Genomic DNA, 17,648 nt, shown 5'->3' with positions numbered 1-17,648 from the left:
ACTTTGGTTGGTTGGTTTTTAAACGCTAGAGCGCCAATGATTTTTCCATGTTTCCCAGTGAAACCTGGGGAAATGGCTAAAATTGCTTAGAAGATGTTATTTGTTCTCAAGTTAAATGAATGACTTTCTTGGATACTGAAGTTGCTGCTGCCCTTAAACGTGAATCTCAGAGGCAGCGACACGAATGCAAGGAAGGGAAAAAGAGGGAAGGAGATCAAGAACACGGTGTGGCAGTAGAAAGAAGGGGTGCTTTTCATGAGTCCTGCAGTTCTCAAGGAGCCCGACTGGAAGTGGCTGGACCGATCGCACTGTACCTCTAGCTCTTGGATTTGTTCTTGGAGAAGACTTAAGGAAAAAATAACAAAGCATTAAAGAAACATCGAGGGAACCAGCATCATTTGCCAGAGCCTCGAGGCAGAAGACTGATAAAATTTTGCAAAACATCCCAAAGCGCTAATTGCTTTTTTAGTGCATCTTGCAGGGCGGTGGCATCGCGGGGCAGCGGAGTGCGAAGGACCCGGAGACGGGCGGCACCTTCCCAGAGCTCTGCAGAGATCTTTCCAAAGCTCTTGATTTCAAGGAACAGCTCATGTGCTACAGACTTGGGCTGCAATTCTGTGATGCTGCTGCTCCATCTTCCCTCCTGATGTTAATAAATAGAAGTTATTTGATTACAGCAACTAGAGGTTTGAGAAGAGTTCTGGCTGTAATGAATACACTGTGATTTCCTACGAACGAAGAACACAAGAAATGAACTGCTACAGGGAATTACTAAGAGGTAAAAACTCAAACCTGAGGATATCCAAGCTCAAATTCATCCCAGCTCGAGGTAAAGAGGATACTGTTCTTAGCACTCAGTGTGAGCTGGTGAAGTAAGACCCATTTTAACACACAAGTGTCCAAAGCAAACACGCCTCACCCCAGCTTCCCAGTGAGCGCTCTCCTGGATGAACCAACTGCTCAGAGCAGAGTTATTTACCAAAGGAACAGCGTTGCTCCGGAACGCAGCTCCTCCCAGGGCTCTGCCTCTGACAACACTCAGCACGGCGCTGAGCTGTGTTTTGGGGCTGTCAGTCTCCCCCCGCACACGAGCGCTGAGGCCACAACGCTGGGACACAGAGACTCAAGGCCAGATTGGATTTCTGTGCATACAGAGCAATCGCATCTCCAATCAATCGGAATGGAAACCACAAGGGCTCGGTACCTCAGAAAATAAAATCAAGGCACTCAGACTCCTTTATATAGATTGAGATGTCCAAGCATAAGACTTTAAGAGGCGTTTGGACTTTGAAATAGTCAGATATTAAAAAAGCCCTCTCAAGGAATAATAAAAGAAAGTTTGGCAAAAGGCACAAAGGCCATTTCTTAACCGGAGTCCGCACGTTATCCAGCAGTGATACACCAGCAGTATCATCTTAATTACCCAATAAAAGTTTTTAGACAATCTGTCTAGACTTTCTTTTGCCTGAATATAAAATCAGCTTTAAAAGAAATACATAAACAGCAATGAAAAGTCAATGAAAAGCTGTCAAAAGAAGCTTCCTGCTGTTCCACATCTGCACCCCGCACCCTTCTTAAAACACGATCAGTTAAGTGAAATCCTTCATTTTTTAAGCAGAAAAGCTGCTATATTTGGGATCACTGCATTGCAAGCTCACAGTCGGAGGAGATGTCTCCTCAACGGCCCCTCACCAGCCTTCGTCTGGAGGAAGAGGAGTCCTTAGAGAAATCAGAACTGAGCAGTCCCATCCCGAGAGCACACGGGGCCGGGGCCCCTTGCTTTGAAATGCCCTTTGCACCGGTGCAGCAATAGCAGCAAGAGAACAAAAGGATTTGAAGAAAAGGAACAAAATACAGATTTAAGATAAACTGAGAGTTAATTAAAGGGTTGATTAGACATATGGATTAGTGAAATTAAGGGGAGAAACAAAATACATTCAGGGAATTAAAATATAATTTATCTTTAACCAATGCCTAAAGAGAGTCTTTTCTAGATCGTAGCCTGAGATAGCCGCCTCCAGACTTCTGGATAAAATCTTCCATTCTAAAGCCGCTACCTGAACCAATTCCCCAGGAAGCCACTTTCCCTGTTGCAGCACAGGGATGCGCTGGTACCGTGCGAATGCAGCTCTGGTGAGCAGCACCGGGACAAACAGACACCCCAGAGCTCCGGAACAGGAACAGCGATCAGATTCTTATTTCTCCGATTTGCTCCAGCGCCAGGCGGGTGTGCAGAGCAGCTCGAAGAGCTCAGAGCTGCTCGGCATCAGCTCCGTTCAACCTCCCATCGGGCTGGTTGTGCCTCGAGGCAGGCGGCAAACGCCGGGATGGGGCTGGAATTCCACGGGAACCGCGGATACACGTGTCACAGGCGGCAAAGACAACGTCTGAGCATCCGATTTTAAAAATCACCCTCGAGTGTGGCTGTCAGCTCTCCACGTCCTCCCTGGGCTCTCCCAGACAGACAGCAGCCCGGGGAACGTTGTAAGGATGTGGTTCCAGCGCACGCTGCAGCGTCAGCATCACATCCAGTACCAACCGCAAATGGAAATCTGCCTGTTTGCGTTCCCTACCTGGTACCCAAAGTTTAATCTGTTTCATCTCCATGTTTACACAATGAAATATTAATACACATTAAGTCTTTTTTCTTATAACAAAAATAATTGAATATTTATCCCCTCCTTTTTTTTTTTTTTTTTTTTTTTTTTTTTTTACCAGCTTTTTGTTACCTACAAGCCCAAAATTATATGAACGGGGAATAGTGAAAGCACCGTGATTCGCACAGGGAGCGATATCCGTGCTGATGGCAACACCTGCAGCATCGCGAGATCAGGGAGGGTCATTGACACCATGAGGTTTTTGTTTAAATATTGAACATTGGTAAAATGTTAAAATAATGAGAGCAAGCGAGATGGGCTCCTGATTCCTTATAGACTGAAAACACATCAATCTCAAAACAGCAAAGGGAAACAGAGTGTGTGTGTGTGTGTGTGTATATATATATATATATATATCTTCCCAATGTGTAAACCATTTAAAATGCTGTATTGCAGTTCATCTTTTCAGCTCAGGTATCTTGTTGAATATACTATGGTGAATAGTCCAGGTATTTCAAACACTGCTCTGATAAACAACTTTCCTAAGAATGAGTAAGTAAAGAGTAAAAGCTCCACTGATCATCATCTACTACCCACTGTGGTTTTGCAAAGCGGGGGCACATACACCCGGTTCAAGTGACTCTTTCCTCTCGTTGCTCTTTTCCCCTCCAGGAGGGAGCTGTGTTGGGGAAGTCCCAGGGAAGGGTTTTGGCATGGCCAGGAGATCCCCAGCGATGCCCCAGCTCCACCTTCCCCAGTGCGGAGGGTTGGGGACATTTGTCACCCGCTGGGAGCGAAGGAGGCTGGAGAGGGCATGTGATGGAAGAGGCGCCTGAGAATTATTGATGTGCTGCTGCTCCCCCATGGCTAGGAAAGCTGTTCTTTGCATTATAACAAAGTGAAAAGGAACTGTGAAGTATGGAAGGTACAAGATGAGGCAGTATTTTGGATTTCCTCCTGGGATGTAGGATTTCAGTGACAGAAACTGGAATAACTTACTGCAGTCTATTATATATTACCCTTCAGATGCAGAAATGCTTTTAGACCTGGTCCCAAATGACGTTCCAACAAATTCATCCTACTTTGCAAACCAGACATATCCCACGGGAAAATCTCAGCGTAATCACAATATTTCTGTTTTCCATGGGGAAAGTCAAACTGACGGCAGGGGCTTCCTCTGCACAAGGTTTCTTATGAAACGCATTTCATTCCTTCAGGAAAACCGACAAGTTGCTTCTCAGCACACGCTGGAATCGGCACCGGGGGCGCGGTGGGAGCAGGATCCGCGGGTAGGGAAACAGCGTCGTGAGGAGCAGAGGCACCAGGTGCCATCGCCTGGGCAGGAAAAATGGCCTTGGGAAAGAAGTTCTACCTTATCTTCCAGAAGTTTTAAGGTTTTGCAATCAAAGTCACTTCTGCTTCTGAAATCATTAATTTTTTTTGGTGAAACAGATGTGATTTTGTAGCCCGCTCTCTATGGCAAGTCTTCTTTACCCATGGATGTTCTCCCTGTCGTGGTTCAGTCTTTCCAGCCCCAGTCACTTCTATCAACCTTCACTTTACAGCTTTTTGTCTCTCCTCCTAACCCTCATACCTGTCTTGCTGTTTCTAGACTTGTTCTTTCATCGTTCAGTACATCTGAACTCCCTCCTTTCCGTCGCTCCTCCCCAAAACAACATCAGCTTTTGCACTTCACTGGCACCTTCACCTCAAGCTTCCTGATGCACGTTAACAAAGTTTTTACCCCTTTCCCTAATATTTCCACCCCTGCTTACGAACATTTCTATTCTTCCCAGCAGAAGACGGACACAGAACAGCCGCAAATGCTCTTGCTTCAATTCTGCCCCGTACCGCTGTCCTCACCAAGAGGAACGTGTTACCCTTGAGATGCGGAAAACCTTTTAAAGAACTGAATTGGGATGACTAAGTTACCAAATCTGCGTCAAAAACCTTCTTCAATTCTGCACCATGGGGCACACACACTGCAAAATGCAGGAGCATTGCCCAGGGATGCCCAGCCTTACCACTAAAAATAAAGGCTCAACAATACACGGCCCTGCTTTGAAATAACAAGGACTTAACCGATCACTGGTTTTCAGCTGATCCACGTGATCCTTTTCACATAACCACAACAGCAACGTTTGATTAAATTTGGGGTAACGTTTTTAAAGGATGCTAGCAGTTATTTGTTTAGTAACAAGAATTGCCTATTCCAATTTTATTCTGTCCTTGAAATGCAATCTCCAAATGTTCAATAAATGCCATAAAAAGCCCGATATTTATCATTAAAGTGACTTATGCTATAACTGTGACAGCAGCCTGTTACGGCTACCTAATAATGCTTTACCAAACCCAGCCATGTGAGGTCATTCGGGGGTACAGAGCGCAAGTTTCTGCATCTATCAGCTTGGAACTGGTCTCGGATTTCACATAAGCAGACGCGAAGGTAATCATAATGTCATATCCTTACCGCCTTCCTTCTCCTCAAACTCGACTTTATTGATTTTTCATGAGTCTATTTGGGCAGGAGGAATTACTCAGAGCCCCGCTAGTCTCATCGCGCAATTTTAACAGCGTTTGGGCAGATGGGCTCGCGATGCTGCAGCGCTCCCGGGTACGACCCTGCTCCTAATCACTGCTGCCCTAAGATCAGAAGAACCCCATAAATCTGCACCAGGTATTTATCTTCAAATGAAGACAAGAAGACAGGAAAATACATATATCACGTACATATCAACGACTGGAGTTATTTTTTTTAATTCTTTAACGACATGCTGCTATTTGGTGCCTGTGCTCCCTGTGTGCTCAACAAACAGATGTTTCCAAAGGGCAACTGGGATCCCATCGCTCCTCGTTACCGCAGAGGGAACGGAGCCAACTCGCTCCGGACATCTGGTGTGTCTTAGGTAGGAAGAGGCCTCGTTAAAGAGGAGATTTGCATTCACAGCATTGTGACAACCTAAAAATACAGGCAGGTGCCTGAGGGTTTCTCAACGTCTGAGCCAGGTACCTGATGAGTTTTACCCAATATCCTGGGGAAGTCAAAAGTCCGACCATCACCTTAAGGACATCACCGCTCGCCCCTCTGAACGACATCCCTTCGCACTGTTTATTAAAGAAGCCACAGCAGCATGGACCACACACACCGAGTAACAGATTTACTTTGTGGGGACGCACTTTGCTTTTTCTTTTCCACTATCAGAAGTAAACTGTTCAACTTCAAATGTGATCCAAAACGCGCCCGAGGATCAAGTCCAGTGCGTTATCTACTAGAGCAGTCACAATTAAAAGAAAATCCTATTAAACCTTTTAAACCTGACAGACTGCAGCACACAAGCGGGTATGACTTAGAAACACGTTTTTCTGGACTTTTTTCTGAAATGACAAAACATCTGTTATTTGACAAAACATAGGAAGGAAAACAATAGATTCCATAACATTGTTATTTAGCATAATGTCACTGAACAGCAACAGGGACAGATGCATGAATATTTGAGAGAAACAGAGGGAAAACCAGAAACCACTTGAAGTGCTCAAAGTCTTGATTTCATTAGTGGCTTATACATTTATTTTTGCTATATTTGATCCAGACAACAGACTCAAGTAAATGAATAAAGGCCATTCCCATCAGAAATATAATCATTTACCACAGGCAAAGACAAAGGCTCAGCCTCTGCACCTGAGATACAGCCTGAACACCATGGGACAACGCCTGCTTTTCTTAGGCTGGGCTTTGGGCTGTGCTTCAAAAACATGTTTATAAAGCAATGTGTTAGAACGTAAGCTCAGCTGTTCGCTCTAAGATGCTACAGAGGTTTCTGCCCCTTGGGTCACGGCACAGGGAGAGGCAGTGAACAATCTGCAAAACGCTGTTCCTTCAGCTAAATAAATAGAATAGATAGTGGACAGGACAACAGCTCAGCCCTTCCGCTTCCAAACAGTGACTCACCCAAAGGAACGTTTGAGCAGTGTCTCTGTTCAAAGTTGGGTTCTGTCAGGAGAAATTCCAGATCATGCATTCTGGGCATCACTGGCTGACATGTGATATTGCCCATGGCCAGTGTGCTGTGCAAAGCTCCACTAATAAATTGTATTAATTATTTATCAACATAGTCGGTGCAATCTCCACCCACCACAGTGCATCGTAGTGATGCCACTAACTTTTTCACCTTCCTTTCTCATTTTTCGGCTTCTTTTAGCCTTGTGTTATGCTGTAACGTGACTGCTCGTTGTTATGAGCATTCTAAACACATTCAGTGGGGCTTTAATGGATCAAGAGGAAAAAAAAGAGATGTTTCATTAACATCAGAATGTAAGACGAAAAAGGAAATCAGGATTTTGTACTTGGCAATAGGAACTGGTCTCCTATTTGAGAGGTACAGGCAGAGTAGTCTCCTCTCTCTTCTTGAAACACAGTTGTACAACTCCCTGGCAGCAATGATTTAACTCTCTCCTGTTATCCAGCACTAATTTGTGCTGATGCAATTCCCCACAGACTGCAGGAGAATGAAGTTCTGGTACAAGAACGCAGAGTCGGGATCAGAGCGGGCAGGGCACAGGGGTTCCGGAGCCCAGGGAAACGCTGTGTGAATCACTGGGGCTGGGGGAGCAGCTCCTGCCTTTAAAAGCACTGAACGAGAGCATTTTATAACAATATACCACACCCAGGATTTCACAGACAGCACCCGGAGATGGTTCAGATCACCAAAAACCCCAATCAGAACATTCAGATCTTCTTAGAAACACAAGTCAGGGTAGAAAACAAATATCAAGGCTCTAGCAAAAGCCGTCATATATTCACATTTAGGTGGCTGAAGAGTCTTTGCTATAAATAACAGACCCATAGAATATATTTTCTGTAGGAGGTATTTAATTGTATGCAGCTAATTTATAAGAAACCAATGCATTAGGAGATCATACTAATTATTGCACAGATTACAATGGCACGGAAGAAAGTGATTAATCTGATTTTGGTGGAGTGAAATCTGTTAGACATGGGGGCAACGTGTCTCATATAGGTGTGCACGTCTGTGTGCACACATGGGTTTTCCTAGCAAATATAAAACTGGGAGAAACAAGATAAGAAGGAAATTCAAGTTTAAATAGGAGGATAGAAAAGAAATACTGTTCAGTATCACTGAAGAAATTCTGCTTGTGAGGGTAAGGGGGAGGATTCATGATTTCAGGGGTCTCTGCCCTGACAATGAGAGTTTTTTGATGTTTCTTGTGTTTCTCTGTCTCGGCTCCTGCAGTTTGTCCGTCTCGGCCGTTGCGGCCACATGCAGATGTTCCCAACCTCCCGAACAGCCGTCTGAGCATCATGGGGACAGCAGAATTAAAGAAATGAATATTTCAAAAACGTCTTCAGCAAAAGAAGGAGAGAAGAAGATAAAGAGGCTGCTGCAAGTGCTGTGCTGCCTGTGTCAAAGCGGATTAAAGTTTATTCTGCGTTTTTGTTCTGTCGAGGTGATGATAGCCTTTTAACAAATATGACACTGCAACTAAAAGTCTTCAGAAGAAACTCCAGTGTATATAATCATATCAGCACGCTGGTACAAAAGCTTTAATCCTTTTTTTTTTCACGTCTTTGGTACACAGAGAAAGCAGACACGCTTTTCCAGAATTTTTCTTCTCTTGCCCTTCCAAATGGTTGAGAACATCATCATCTCAACTAATTAATGCTTAGTTTGTAAATTAAGATACTGCATTACTACTCTGCACAACACCATGGGTGTAGCGCGTGCAAACAAGCAGAACTGCGCCCCAAACCAGCCTGGCTGAGTGGAAACACTGATTTGTGGGCTGGAGTTGGACAAGGGAGCTCTGGGAAGGCGGAAGACCTGTGTGTATCGATATGGTGATATCTGCTTTATATATATATATATAGAGAGAGAGAGAGAGGTGGAGGTCGCAGCCATTGGGCTTGGCAGAGCCGAGCATCCCCATTCCAACACCATACAGACGGCAACCACGGAGCGAGCGCCAACGTCTCCCAAGCCAAGCAGCCAGTGCACTCAGCTGTGAAAACGGGGGATTTTCAGAGCGAAACACACTGAATAAATGCATACTAGATCTTTCATTTATCTGTTAGGAGGCATTCAAGTGGTCTTTTGCTAACGACTTCAATATATATATTTCTTACAGATAGCAATTAACCTTCTGGTACAGATTAATCTTAAAAAAAAAATCAAAGACGAATTAATCTTTGAAATTTAAGTATTCGGTAGTTTCATTAATAATCTGAAATTGTCCTTTAGATTTTCCATAATTAGACCATTCCCCTTATTTATTAATCCCACAGACTGCAGAGCATGTTTCAAATCTTCATCTCCTGCCACAATGACATATTCAAACTCGCTTGAAGTACTCATAATAAAAGTCACTTTGTGAAGAGTTATTAACTCAAAGGATCAAGCAAAGTCTTTATATACCAAAGCATATTTGAAAACTAAGCAAGGATAGCGCTTTCTACTCATCCTCACAACTCCTAAGATCTTGGCTGAATCAGAAACAAGTTTGGATAAAACACTGAATTTAGGATAATTAGCTGCTACAGATTCGAGGCCAAAGATAATAAATGTGCTGGTACCTCTGGACTGAACCTTCTTTTCTGTCAAAAAACCTTGATTATGAGATACAAAGCAATTGTCTGGGAGCTAATAACAACTGCTGATTGCCGGTGCGTCTCAAACTTTGACTAATTACCGTGTTTCAGCTCCTGGAGCTGCTCGGGGTCCTCGGGGGCCGCATCAGGCAGGACCTGCCCTGACCCCCCCAGCTCTGCTCAGCAAAACGGGTCATGGGGGCAGGACCCACAGCAGCTCCAACACCCCCGGAGCGGGAAAGCTGCCAAACAGCTACTGCAGCCACCGCTACAGAGAATCCCAGAATCACAGGCTGGTTGGGGATGAAGGGACCTCTGCAGATTCCCCAGTGCAGCCCCTGCTCACGCAGGGTCACAGAGCAGATCACACAGGTGGGTCCAGGGGGTTTGAATTTCTCAGAGCAGGAGACTCCACACCCGCTCTGGGCAGCCTGGGCCAGGCTCTGGCACCTCCCAGCAAACAAGTTTCTGCTCATGTTCAGATGGAGCCTCCTGTGTTTCAGTCTGTGCCCGTCGCCCCTCACCCTGGCGCTGGGCACCACTGAACAGAGTCTGGTCCATCCTCTGACACCCACCCTGAGCTATTGATCCCATTGATCACATCCCTCTCAGCTTCTCTTCTCCAGCTCAACAGCCCCAGCTCTCTCAGTGTCTCCTCATCACAAAGATGCTCCAGACCCCTCAGCATCTTCGTAGCCCTTGCTGGGCTCTTTCCAGTAATTCCTTGTCCTTCTTAAATGTGAGAGACAAGAACTTGAATAGGACCAAATCCCAAACACAGAAATTACATGGACAATGCTTTGTGCATAGCACAGCTCCTCCTGCTGAACATGCCATGTTGTAGCTAAGTGGAAATGAGGGAACGTGTGCCCGACCACTTCAACTCCAATCCTGTCCTGCAGCCCCCACGTCCCCGCAGGGACAGCCCTGGCAATCACAGCCGCCCTGATTCCACAAGAATCGGGTCTTTTGACAAAGGAAAAACCTCTGGCTGCTGTTGCATTCCTCTTGCTTCTGGCAGGAGTTTTCTAATTAGCCTGAGTTCTGATCGGCACCCCAAGCGCCACATTAATCTACTCGCAGGATCCTCACAAGCGAGTCCCCACCCCAGCACACATTGCCGTGCTCGATGGCCTTTGCAAAGATAACTACACACGTCAGTCAGGTCACGTATGTTTGGAGCCATTTAAATCTATCTAATACCTGAAATGCACTGATCTTTGTAATATTTCTCTATTTTGTGAAACTTTCTATCCCTTCTTTTCCTCATTAGAGATGACACGTTCAGATATGAGGCTCTTGACCACTCCAATGGGTTTGAATCGATGTATGAAGGAGCTACTGACTGCCCCACAGCCATGGGTCAGTAAAACTATTGCTGCTTATTGCCCTTTCCAAGCCCTGACCCTGGTTAACCACGTCTTTGCACGCAATGTCCCCAGGGAGCCACAGCCACATCAGGTACCAGGATAACAACCCCAAGACAATGCGCCCTCAATATTATCTCCCCCAGAGCAGGGGCAAATAGTGCAACATTGCCCCCCCCAAAACAGCACCTGGGAGATGGTCACAAGCGATCCCCAAAGGAACAAGGTGCCATCTCCGCATGGGGAATCAAGGTCAGGACCTCTATCTCTAGGCAGCACCGCTCCATTACATATCTAGACAACAGGATCTTCTGACGCTCCCCAGGGTTTTTAAAAGCCAAGGGACTTGTTGACAGGTATTAAATCCCTGCAGAACTTCACACAAGCTTTATCTGTCTGACATAAAAAATTCAGCACAGCCCTAAGAAGAAAAAGCAGCTGCACTGAACTGGAGGCATTGGCGGGGATTGGATTATTCCTGTTTCCAGACAAGACAGGCTGCGTATATGACAGAAAGTTTATGCGCTATCCCTGTTAGCATCTTAATCTTGTAGGTGTGACCTGTATCGCCCTGCATGCAAAGCTGTTTTAAGCAGAGTTTTCCTTTGGTCTTATGCTTTATTTTTTATGAAGGACATTGAATTACATGTTGGCTACATGAACTGCTCCTGTCATTAATTTAATTCTACAGAAAGTCTATAAAATGACACACTATTATTCAGCTAGCGTTTGTCCTTGACATAGAGAACACATTTCTGGTATGATTTTGCAACACTGGATATTTGCAAATAAAGTCAATTTTAAATTATAATGAGCACTGGAATTTGCCACTTCCTGTGGTATTAGATCCAAACCCATTTTCTTTAATTCCACATAAATATGCATCCAAACGAACAGACAGATTTATGCAAATATAAGTTCCTTCTGTGATACCAACATAATGCAACAATTCTGGACTCCCCTGTCTAGAGCCCCTTGTCCCACAGCCAGCTCTGTGCTCGCTGCTCGGTGCTGCTCACCAATCCGGCTGCTGATTTATGTAATTCAGTTAGTGAATCATGGCTTGTGTTATGCTGTTTGTATATAACACAGCAGGGTGGGGGATCTGTAGAGCTTATCCTTGTGTAATGATGATGGGGTCCTGATCAGGATCATAGAATCATTTTGGTTGGAAAACACCTTTAAGATCAGAGTCCAAGCATCACCCCAATACTGTAAAGCCCACCTCCAAACCATGTCCCTGAGAACCTCTTCTACACATCTTCTATCATTATACCCTTCTGAAGATGGGTCTTGCATATATCACAACAACAAATGAGAACTGCTGCTTATTTTTCCTTACCAGTACATGAATCAGCTTCAAATATTCAAACCTCCAGACCTAGTGAGTCTGGATTACAAACCAGCTCGTCATGGGTTTATTCCTGTATCCCTTGAAGTGCCATCTCAAGTCTCCTGTGTTCTGGGGTCTCTGGGGAAATTTACAATGATTTACCCTGAGGAACAAGTTCCATGGAGAGCGGTGTGAGCACAGTGACACTGCAGTCACACCTTTGGGACAGGTCTGCTCTGTTCTGTACCTGAACAGGAAAACAGGCTGTGAAACTGGAGATTTCTGACAGCAAAATCATGACAGCTTGACTCGATATCAAAACCCTGACCCAGCACAAGACACAGCACCTCCCTGTCCTTGGGAACATCTCTCTCTGACAATGACAATGTCCAATAGAGTTCGGCCCTACTGGGACACCACTAAATGAAACCAGTGACGTGCAAAACGTGATGCATCCCACCAAAGGTCTGATGGGCCTCACACTGCACCACCGAGCTTGTTCCCTCTGCATCCCAGCCCAGTAATCTTTGAGCCTTCAGGAGGAAGATTATGAATTCTCTGAGCAGCATCGGTCAGGAGACACGAGACAGCAAAGCAATACAGATCAGACCGCGATCTGCAAGCGAACAGCAGCAGCGCGGCACAGGCAATGTCTGGTAACAAACAGCCGTCACACCATTTCTAGCTGTGGAGAGATAAAAGCTCAGCATTTTAAAATCTGTCTTCTACCCATGTCAACAAAATATAATGCTGTCCAGAGGAACAGTAGGAGCTTGATAATACTCAGGGTTTTCTTTTTGCTCCAGAAATGATTGAAAACCACTAAGGTTTCAAACTCCACGAGCAATTTAGGAATGAGAGGATCTAGGAGCCATCACAGAGGCATTGCAAAGAACTGGAGCACCTTTAGAATCAAAGATATGTTCTAGAAAAAGAATATAACATTCGGTACAAAATAACATTCATTACTTCCATAGCGTTTTCTGGAGGGAGGATGGCGTTGCCTACCTGCCTCTCTGGAAATTTGCATGAAGGACTCGACTCCTTTTTCTCCATAATTCCCTTCAGATGCCAAAGTGGACACATAATTCCATCCCAAAGCTTTCACAATGTCCACCATTGCTTGTGCTTGGAAGGAATCTGGAGGAACCACACGTGAGAAGAAATCATAGCGCCTGTCATCGCTCAACTCTGGTGCAGTTGAGGCATAACTGATTTGTGGGATCTGTAGAAAAAAATAATTTCTGATAAATATACATATTCATATACTCATTGCACTTCTTGCAGCAGTTGGCTAAAGCAGTTCGCTTCAGCTGAGCCTCCATTTGTCTTCATTGTATCCATCTATACTTCTCCACCATATTCCTTTACAACGTAAAAGTCAAATAAACAATTCTTTTGTTGACTTCAAGTTACACAAAAAAATCATTAATCAATTGCAAACAACGGTATATCTGCACATTCACAATTTCTTCCTTTCAGGAAACCTTAATCAAACACAGACACAAACCATTTTTCTCACTGTGTCCTTTTTATTGGTGTGTTGGTGTCACTAGCGTCAGGTCATTCGGGACCCTGAACGCGACCGCCTTTCCAGCCACAGCCATCAGCGCCGGCTGAAACCACAAGGAACCTTCAGCAGGTTTGGGATGAAGTTCTTAAACATTAAGCTGCAACTCTAGATTTTGACAGAACGATACTTGTTTTTGATCCTTCCTGCTGAAGAGCAGTCGTGAGGGCTGCTGAGCACGGACATCCCTGTCCCTCAAGGACAGCCCGGTCGCCATTCAGCCGTGTCCTAAACTTCTGCCTGCCTGGGACAAATCAGTTGCTGCTTTTCCAGGAGCCTGATAGTTTCTTGCTATAACACAGAGACCAGAATACTGTGCAGGGCTATTTTCTCCTTGATAACAAAGGTCCCTAAGCAGTTATCAAGCTGCCAGTATGTTGATCCTCAAACACATTATACAATTGTTTGAGTAACAGTCTGGGACTGTTCCTTAGATTAAGGAACCTGCCATAATTCTCACTTGAGATGCCAAGGAGGGGAAAAAATAGATTTGCAATATACACAAACATGATCATATATAATGATTTGAGACTTCTAGACTGTGGCAAGGTCGGTATTTCACGTCTCAGTACAAGCACCTTCTGCATTCTCATATTCTGTCTCTGCACAGAATTTCTATGAGTATTTATTAGCTCTCCTGCCTTCTCAGAAGAATAAACATTCTGTTTCCCCAGGCTCAGCACTGCAAAGGGCTCGGCCCTTTGCTTCCCACAGAGCTCGGTAGCAGACGAGAGCAAACGCAGCATTTCCACACACCACACACTATATCCGTACGTACATTAACAACATTAACAGCTACTTCAGCACAGGAAAAGCAAACCTGTACAGCAAAACTGCTGCTGAAGACCCAGCAGATAAGTGAATTCACCCAAACCATCCATAATTATTAAATACCCCAACACTTGTTGAGACACCTTCCTGTTTGTAGACGTAATATTATGTGTTGCAGGTTGTTACTCTCACTAGCTATGAGTTATTAAACCTAAAAAGCACTTAAACATTCAGCAGGTGCTCGGGCTGTCGCTGTGATGTCACAGAACCGAGTCCCCATCACTTGGCACCATCTTTCCTCCAGATGTGCCGTGTCCCTCCCGTGCCAGACCGCTGGTTTTACAGCCAGAGAGGCGATAACGAGCTGGGACTGGACGCTTTAGGTTTTTAATGCAGACCAGCAGTCCTCTGCAAAGCCTTGCCAGATTTGTTTCACATCTGTGGCTCGTGGACCGCATTGCCAGCAAGGCCTTCCACTGTCCCACTCACAGAAATCACATAAGTTAAACCAGAGGGTGCTGGGCAGAGCTCAGCGTGGTGCTGAGCACTGGGACATGATTTACTTGCTCAGTGCTTTGCCCAGGGCCCAGCAAGGCTTGGGGACCGCGAAGACAAACGCATCGATTACATCCACTTATCAGGGTTCGTTCTTTTTAACCTCCCTTAGGGATGACTTTCAGCCAACACCAACTACTGCGCTTGCACAGAAAAGCTGGGCACCCTGGCCATCAAAAATCATTGAAATGCCTCATTTGTCCGCTCCTACAATCACTGTTGTAATAAATGATCAGTGACATTTTAGGATTGCTCTCCCCTCATTTGTACAAAGCAGTTAACAGAGCTTGCTCGGCTGCTGATCAGCTTAGTTCATCTGTTCATTGGGTGCTATTATTTTAAGTCAACCAGGCTGACTTTCTGGGTGCTGTTTACCCGTTACTAATTGGACAAACGTCCAGTACAAAGCATGCGGCCCCACACACAGAACCACACTGAGATAGACGAGTGCTGGCTTTTTTAAATGATAAATAAAAGGAAGGACAAGTGTTTGCACTCCAACTTGCCAACAACTGCTTTTTCAACTCAAAATCAAAAGGAGCATATTTTGCACTTTTGCAAAAAGTGAAGTTTCTACAAACTTTACCCTATTGCTCATGTTACTTAGGAGGCTTTTTGTTTTTTTAGCCTTTTTCCTCTCTCCATAAATTATTAACCACCTCTGGCTGTTTCAGTCACTTGCAGTATAAAAAGCACATACTGGGGTTTTTTTACCACTGTTTCTTACAGGATATCTAAAAGCAATATAAATTTATATGTATGAGGAGTAGAATTTTGTCTGAATACAAGGAGAAAAGTACTTAAATGGATACAACGCTGTGGAGTGTGTCAGAGCACGTTACGGACGCCCACAAAAGCCGTTTTCCCTTCCCGCACAGGCGACATCCCACAAGTCCAAAGCGAACACCTGTTCGCATCGGTTCAAATCTGACAATTCAGCATTTCTTCTTCTCTTCCTTTTCTAGCGCTCACAACCATTGGATGTGGACAAACCTCCACAGACTCAGCTGGAAACTTTTCTCCTGCACTTCACACCACGTGTTCCTCTGCGTTACTGATCCTACTGAGAGGAACTTTAGTTTGAAAAACACAACGTCACGTTCGCTCCCGTCAAACCTCACCGGCCTGGCACCCGCTCCTCTCCCAGATCTCACACTGGTCTGACCAACATCCAAAAGTCACCATCCCACGATTCATCAAGACCCAACCCCAAGCTGGCCCAATGTCGCAGTTCGCTGTTCCCAAAGATGATGAAGATGGTAAGGGGAGGCCATGGGAGATCAAGAATCATCGAACAGTTTGTGTTGAAGGGCCCTTCCCAGCTCCCCCAGTGCCCCCCCTGCCATGGGCAGGGACATCTTCACCAGCTCAGGGTGCTCAGAGCCCCGTCCAGCCTGGCCTGGGATGTCTCCAGGGATGGTTCAGCCACCACCTCTCTGACCAACCTGGGACAGGCTCTCACCACCCTCAGAGCCAACAACCCCTTCCTCACACCTAAGCTGAACCCCTCTCCAAGAAGGGAAAGGGCTATGGTTTGATTACTGTCTCTGATCATGAAATTTGCCCCCTTGGTCCACACTGGTGCCAGGATGACAAGGGCTGGATGCTCTGACGAGACCCCAGTTTTCAAGGTGCCTAATAACCAACTCTTCTCTACCCCAATCTGTTTGTAAAACCACCATTTAGCACCGCCAAAGGTGCTGAACGATCAGCCTCTAACGAGGAGTCTCCCGTTCACACACAGACACAAGGTGAACGAGTGAAAGACAGAACAAGCTGCAGCACGATGCCAGGGATGCCCAAGCAATAGAGAGGATCTTTAATGTAGTCCTGCTGCCTAGTGTGTCCCCTAAATGTCCTCTCGATGCACCAATCACTGCCAGTTCTTTCTGTTTCAGTTTTGGGAGCTGCTGATGTGGTTCAGCATCATCTGTCACCTGACAGCACTGGCTCCCGCGCCGGGCACGAACCACACGGAAAACTGGAAGTTCACCCACTTCACCCACCTTACACACGAAATAGACAGGTTTGCACTCCTTCCCTATAGCTTTCCCCATTTGTCTAAGTTTTTAAACACATCATTCTTCTTGTCTTAAGCCACATTATTCATTGTCCTTTTGGTTCTGCAAGGATCGAGGTCGAGACATGTCATCCTACTGCCATGGGAACAACAGTGGCTTCATGTCAATATCACAAACCAGAGCATTTGAAATGAGTTGGGTTTTGTTACTGTTGTCGTTTCATATTGTTTGTTTGTTTTTCATTAGCCAAATAAATATTTTGTCTCTTAACTGATTTCTTCCATTTTGGTAAAATCTGCTATTTGCCATCAACATCTCACATTCGAAACTTCAGTTTAAAGAAGCAAGCTCTCTCTTCCATCACATTTTCTGTTCCGAAATATGTTTGAAACATCAAAAAGCTCTAGGGACTTACAGCCTGCTTTCCAAACGGCTGCCACATCTTGGCAGAAGCGTTGTGATCCATAAAGCGCAGGGGACGCCCCCCCCGGCCTGTCCCAGGCAGGCTGAGTGCGAACAGCCCCCGGCCCTGCGGAGCAGCAGCTCGCGGAGCCTTCAGCTCCATCACGGGCCGCGGCTGGAGCTGGAGCCTCCTGCAGGACCCTGGCTGCTGGCACATGAGCACACAGGTCCCTGCTGGGGGAGACAGATTCTCCTGAAGGCAATTTCTGTGTTTCCAGGACTATGGCAAACATCACGCTCGGGAGGTTCGCGTGTTGTTTGCCCAGCTGATGTCCTGATTACAGTAAGAGCGAATGATTAATGGTGGGAACGTTGCGTTAGTCAGTGATTAATTAATGTTAATTTCTCTTTAACATTGAACATTATTC

General features: G+C 45.4%; 1 protein-coding gene across 2 annotated transcripts in view; it reads right to left on the bottom strand.

Moving 5' to 3' along the window:
- GRM7 (glutamate metabotropic receptor 7) overlaps positions 1-17,648 on the bottom strand; it is a gene marked incomplete at its 3' end in the record, with an annotated part of 243,052 nt that overhangs the window by 143,957 nt on the left and 81,447 nt on the right. For both annotated transcript variants that reach the window (XM_082060405.1, XM_082060404.1), the window contains exon 2: positions 12,910-13,126. In XM_082060405.1, the coding sequence (XP_081916531.1) occupies positions 12,910-13,126 (217 nt within the window). The remainder of the gene's footprint in view (positions 1-12,909; positions 13,127-17,648) is intronic.

The sequence above is a fragment of the Streptopelia decaocto genome, assembly GCF_964273445.1.
Source record: "Streptopelia decaocto genome assembly, chromosome: 8".
Taxonomy (NCBI): Eukaryota; Metazoa; Chordata; class Aves; order Columbiformes; family Columbidae; genus Streptopelia; species Streptopelia decaocto.
This window is presented reverse-complemented; position numbering and strand designations above follow the sequence as displayed.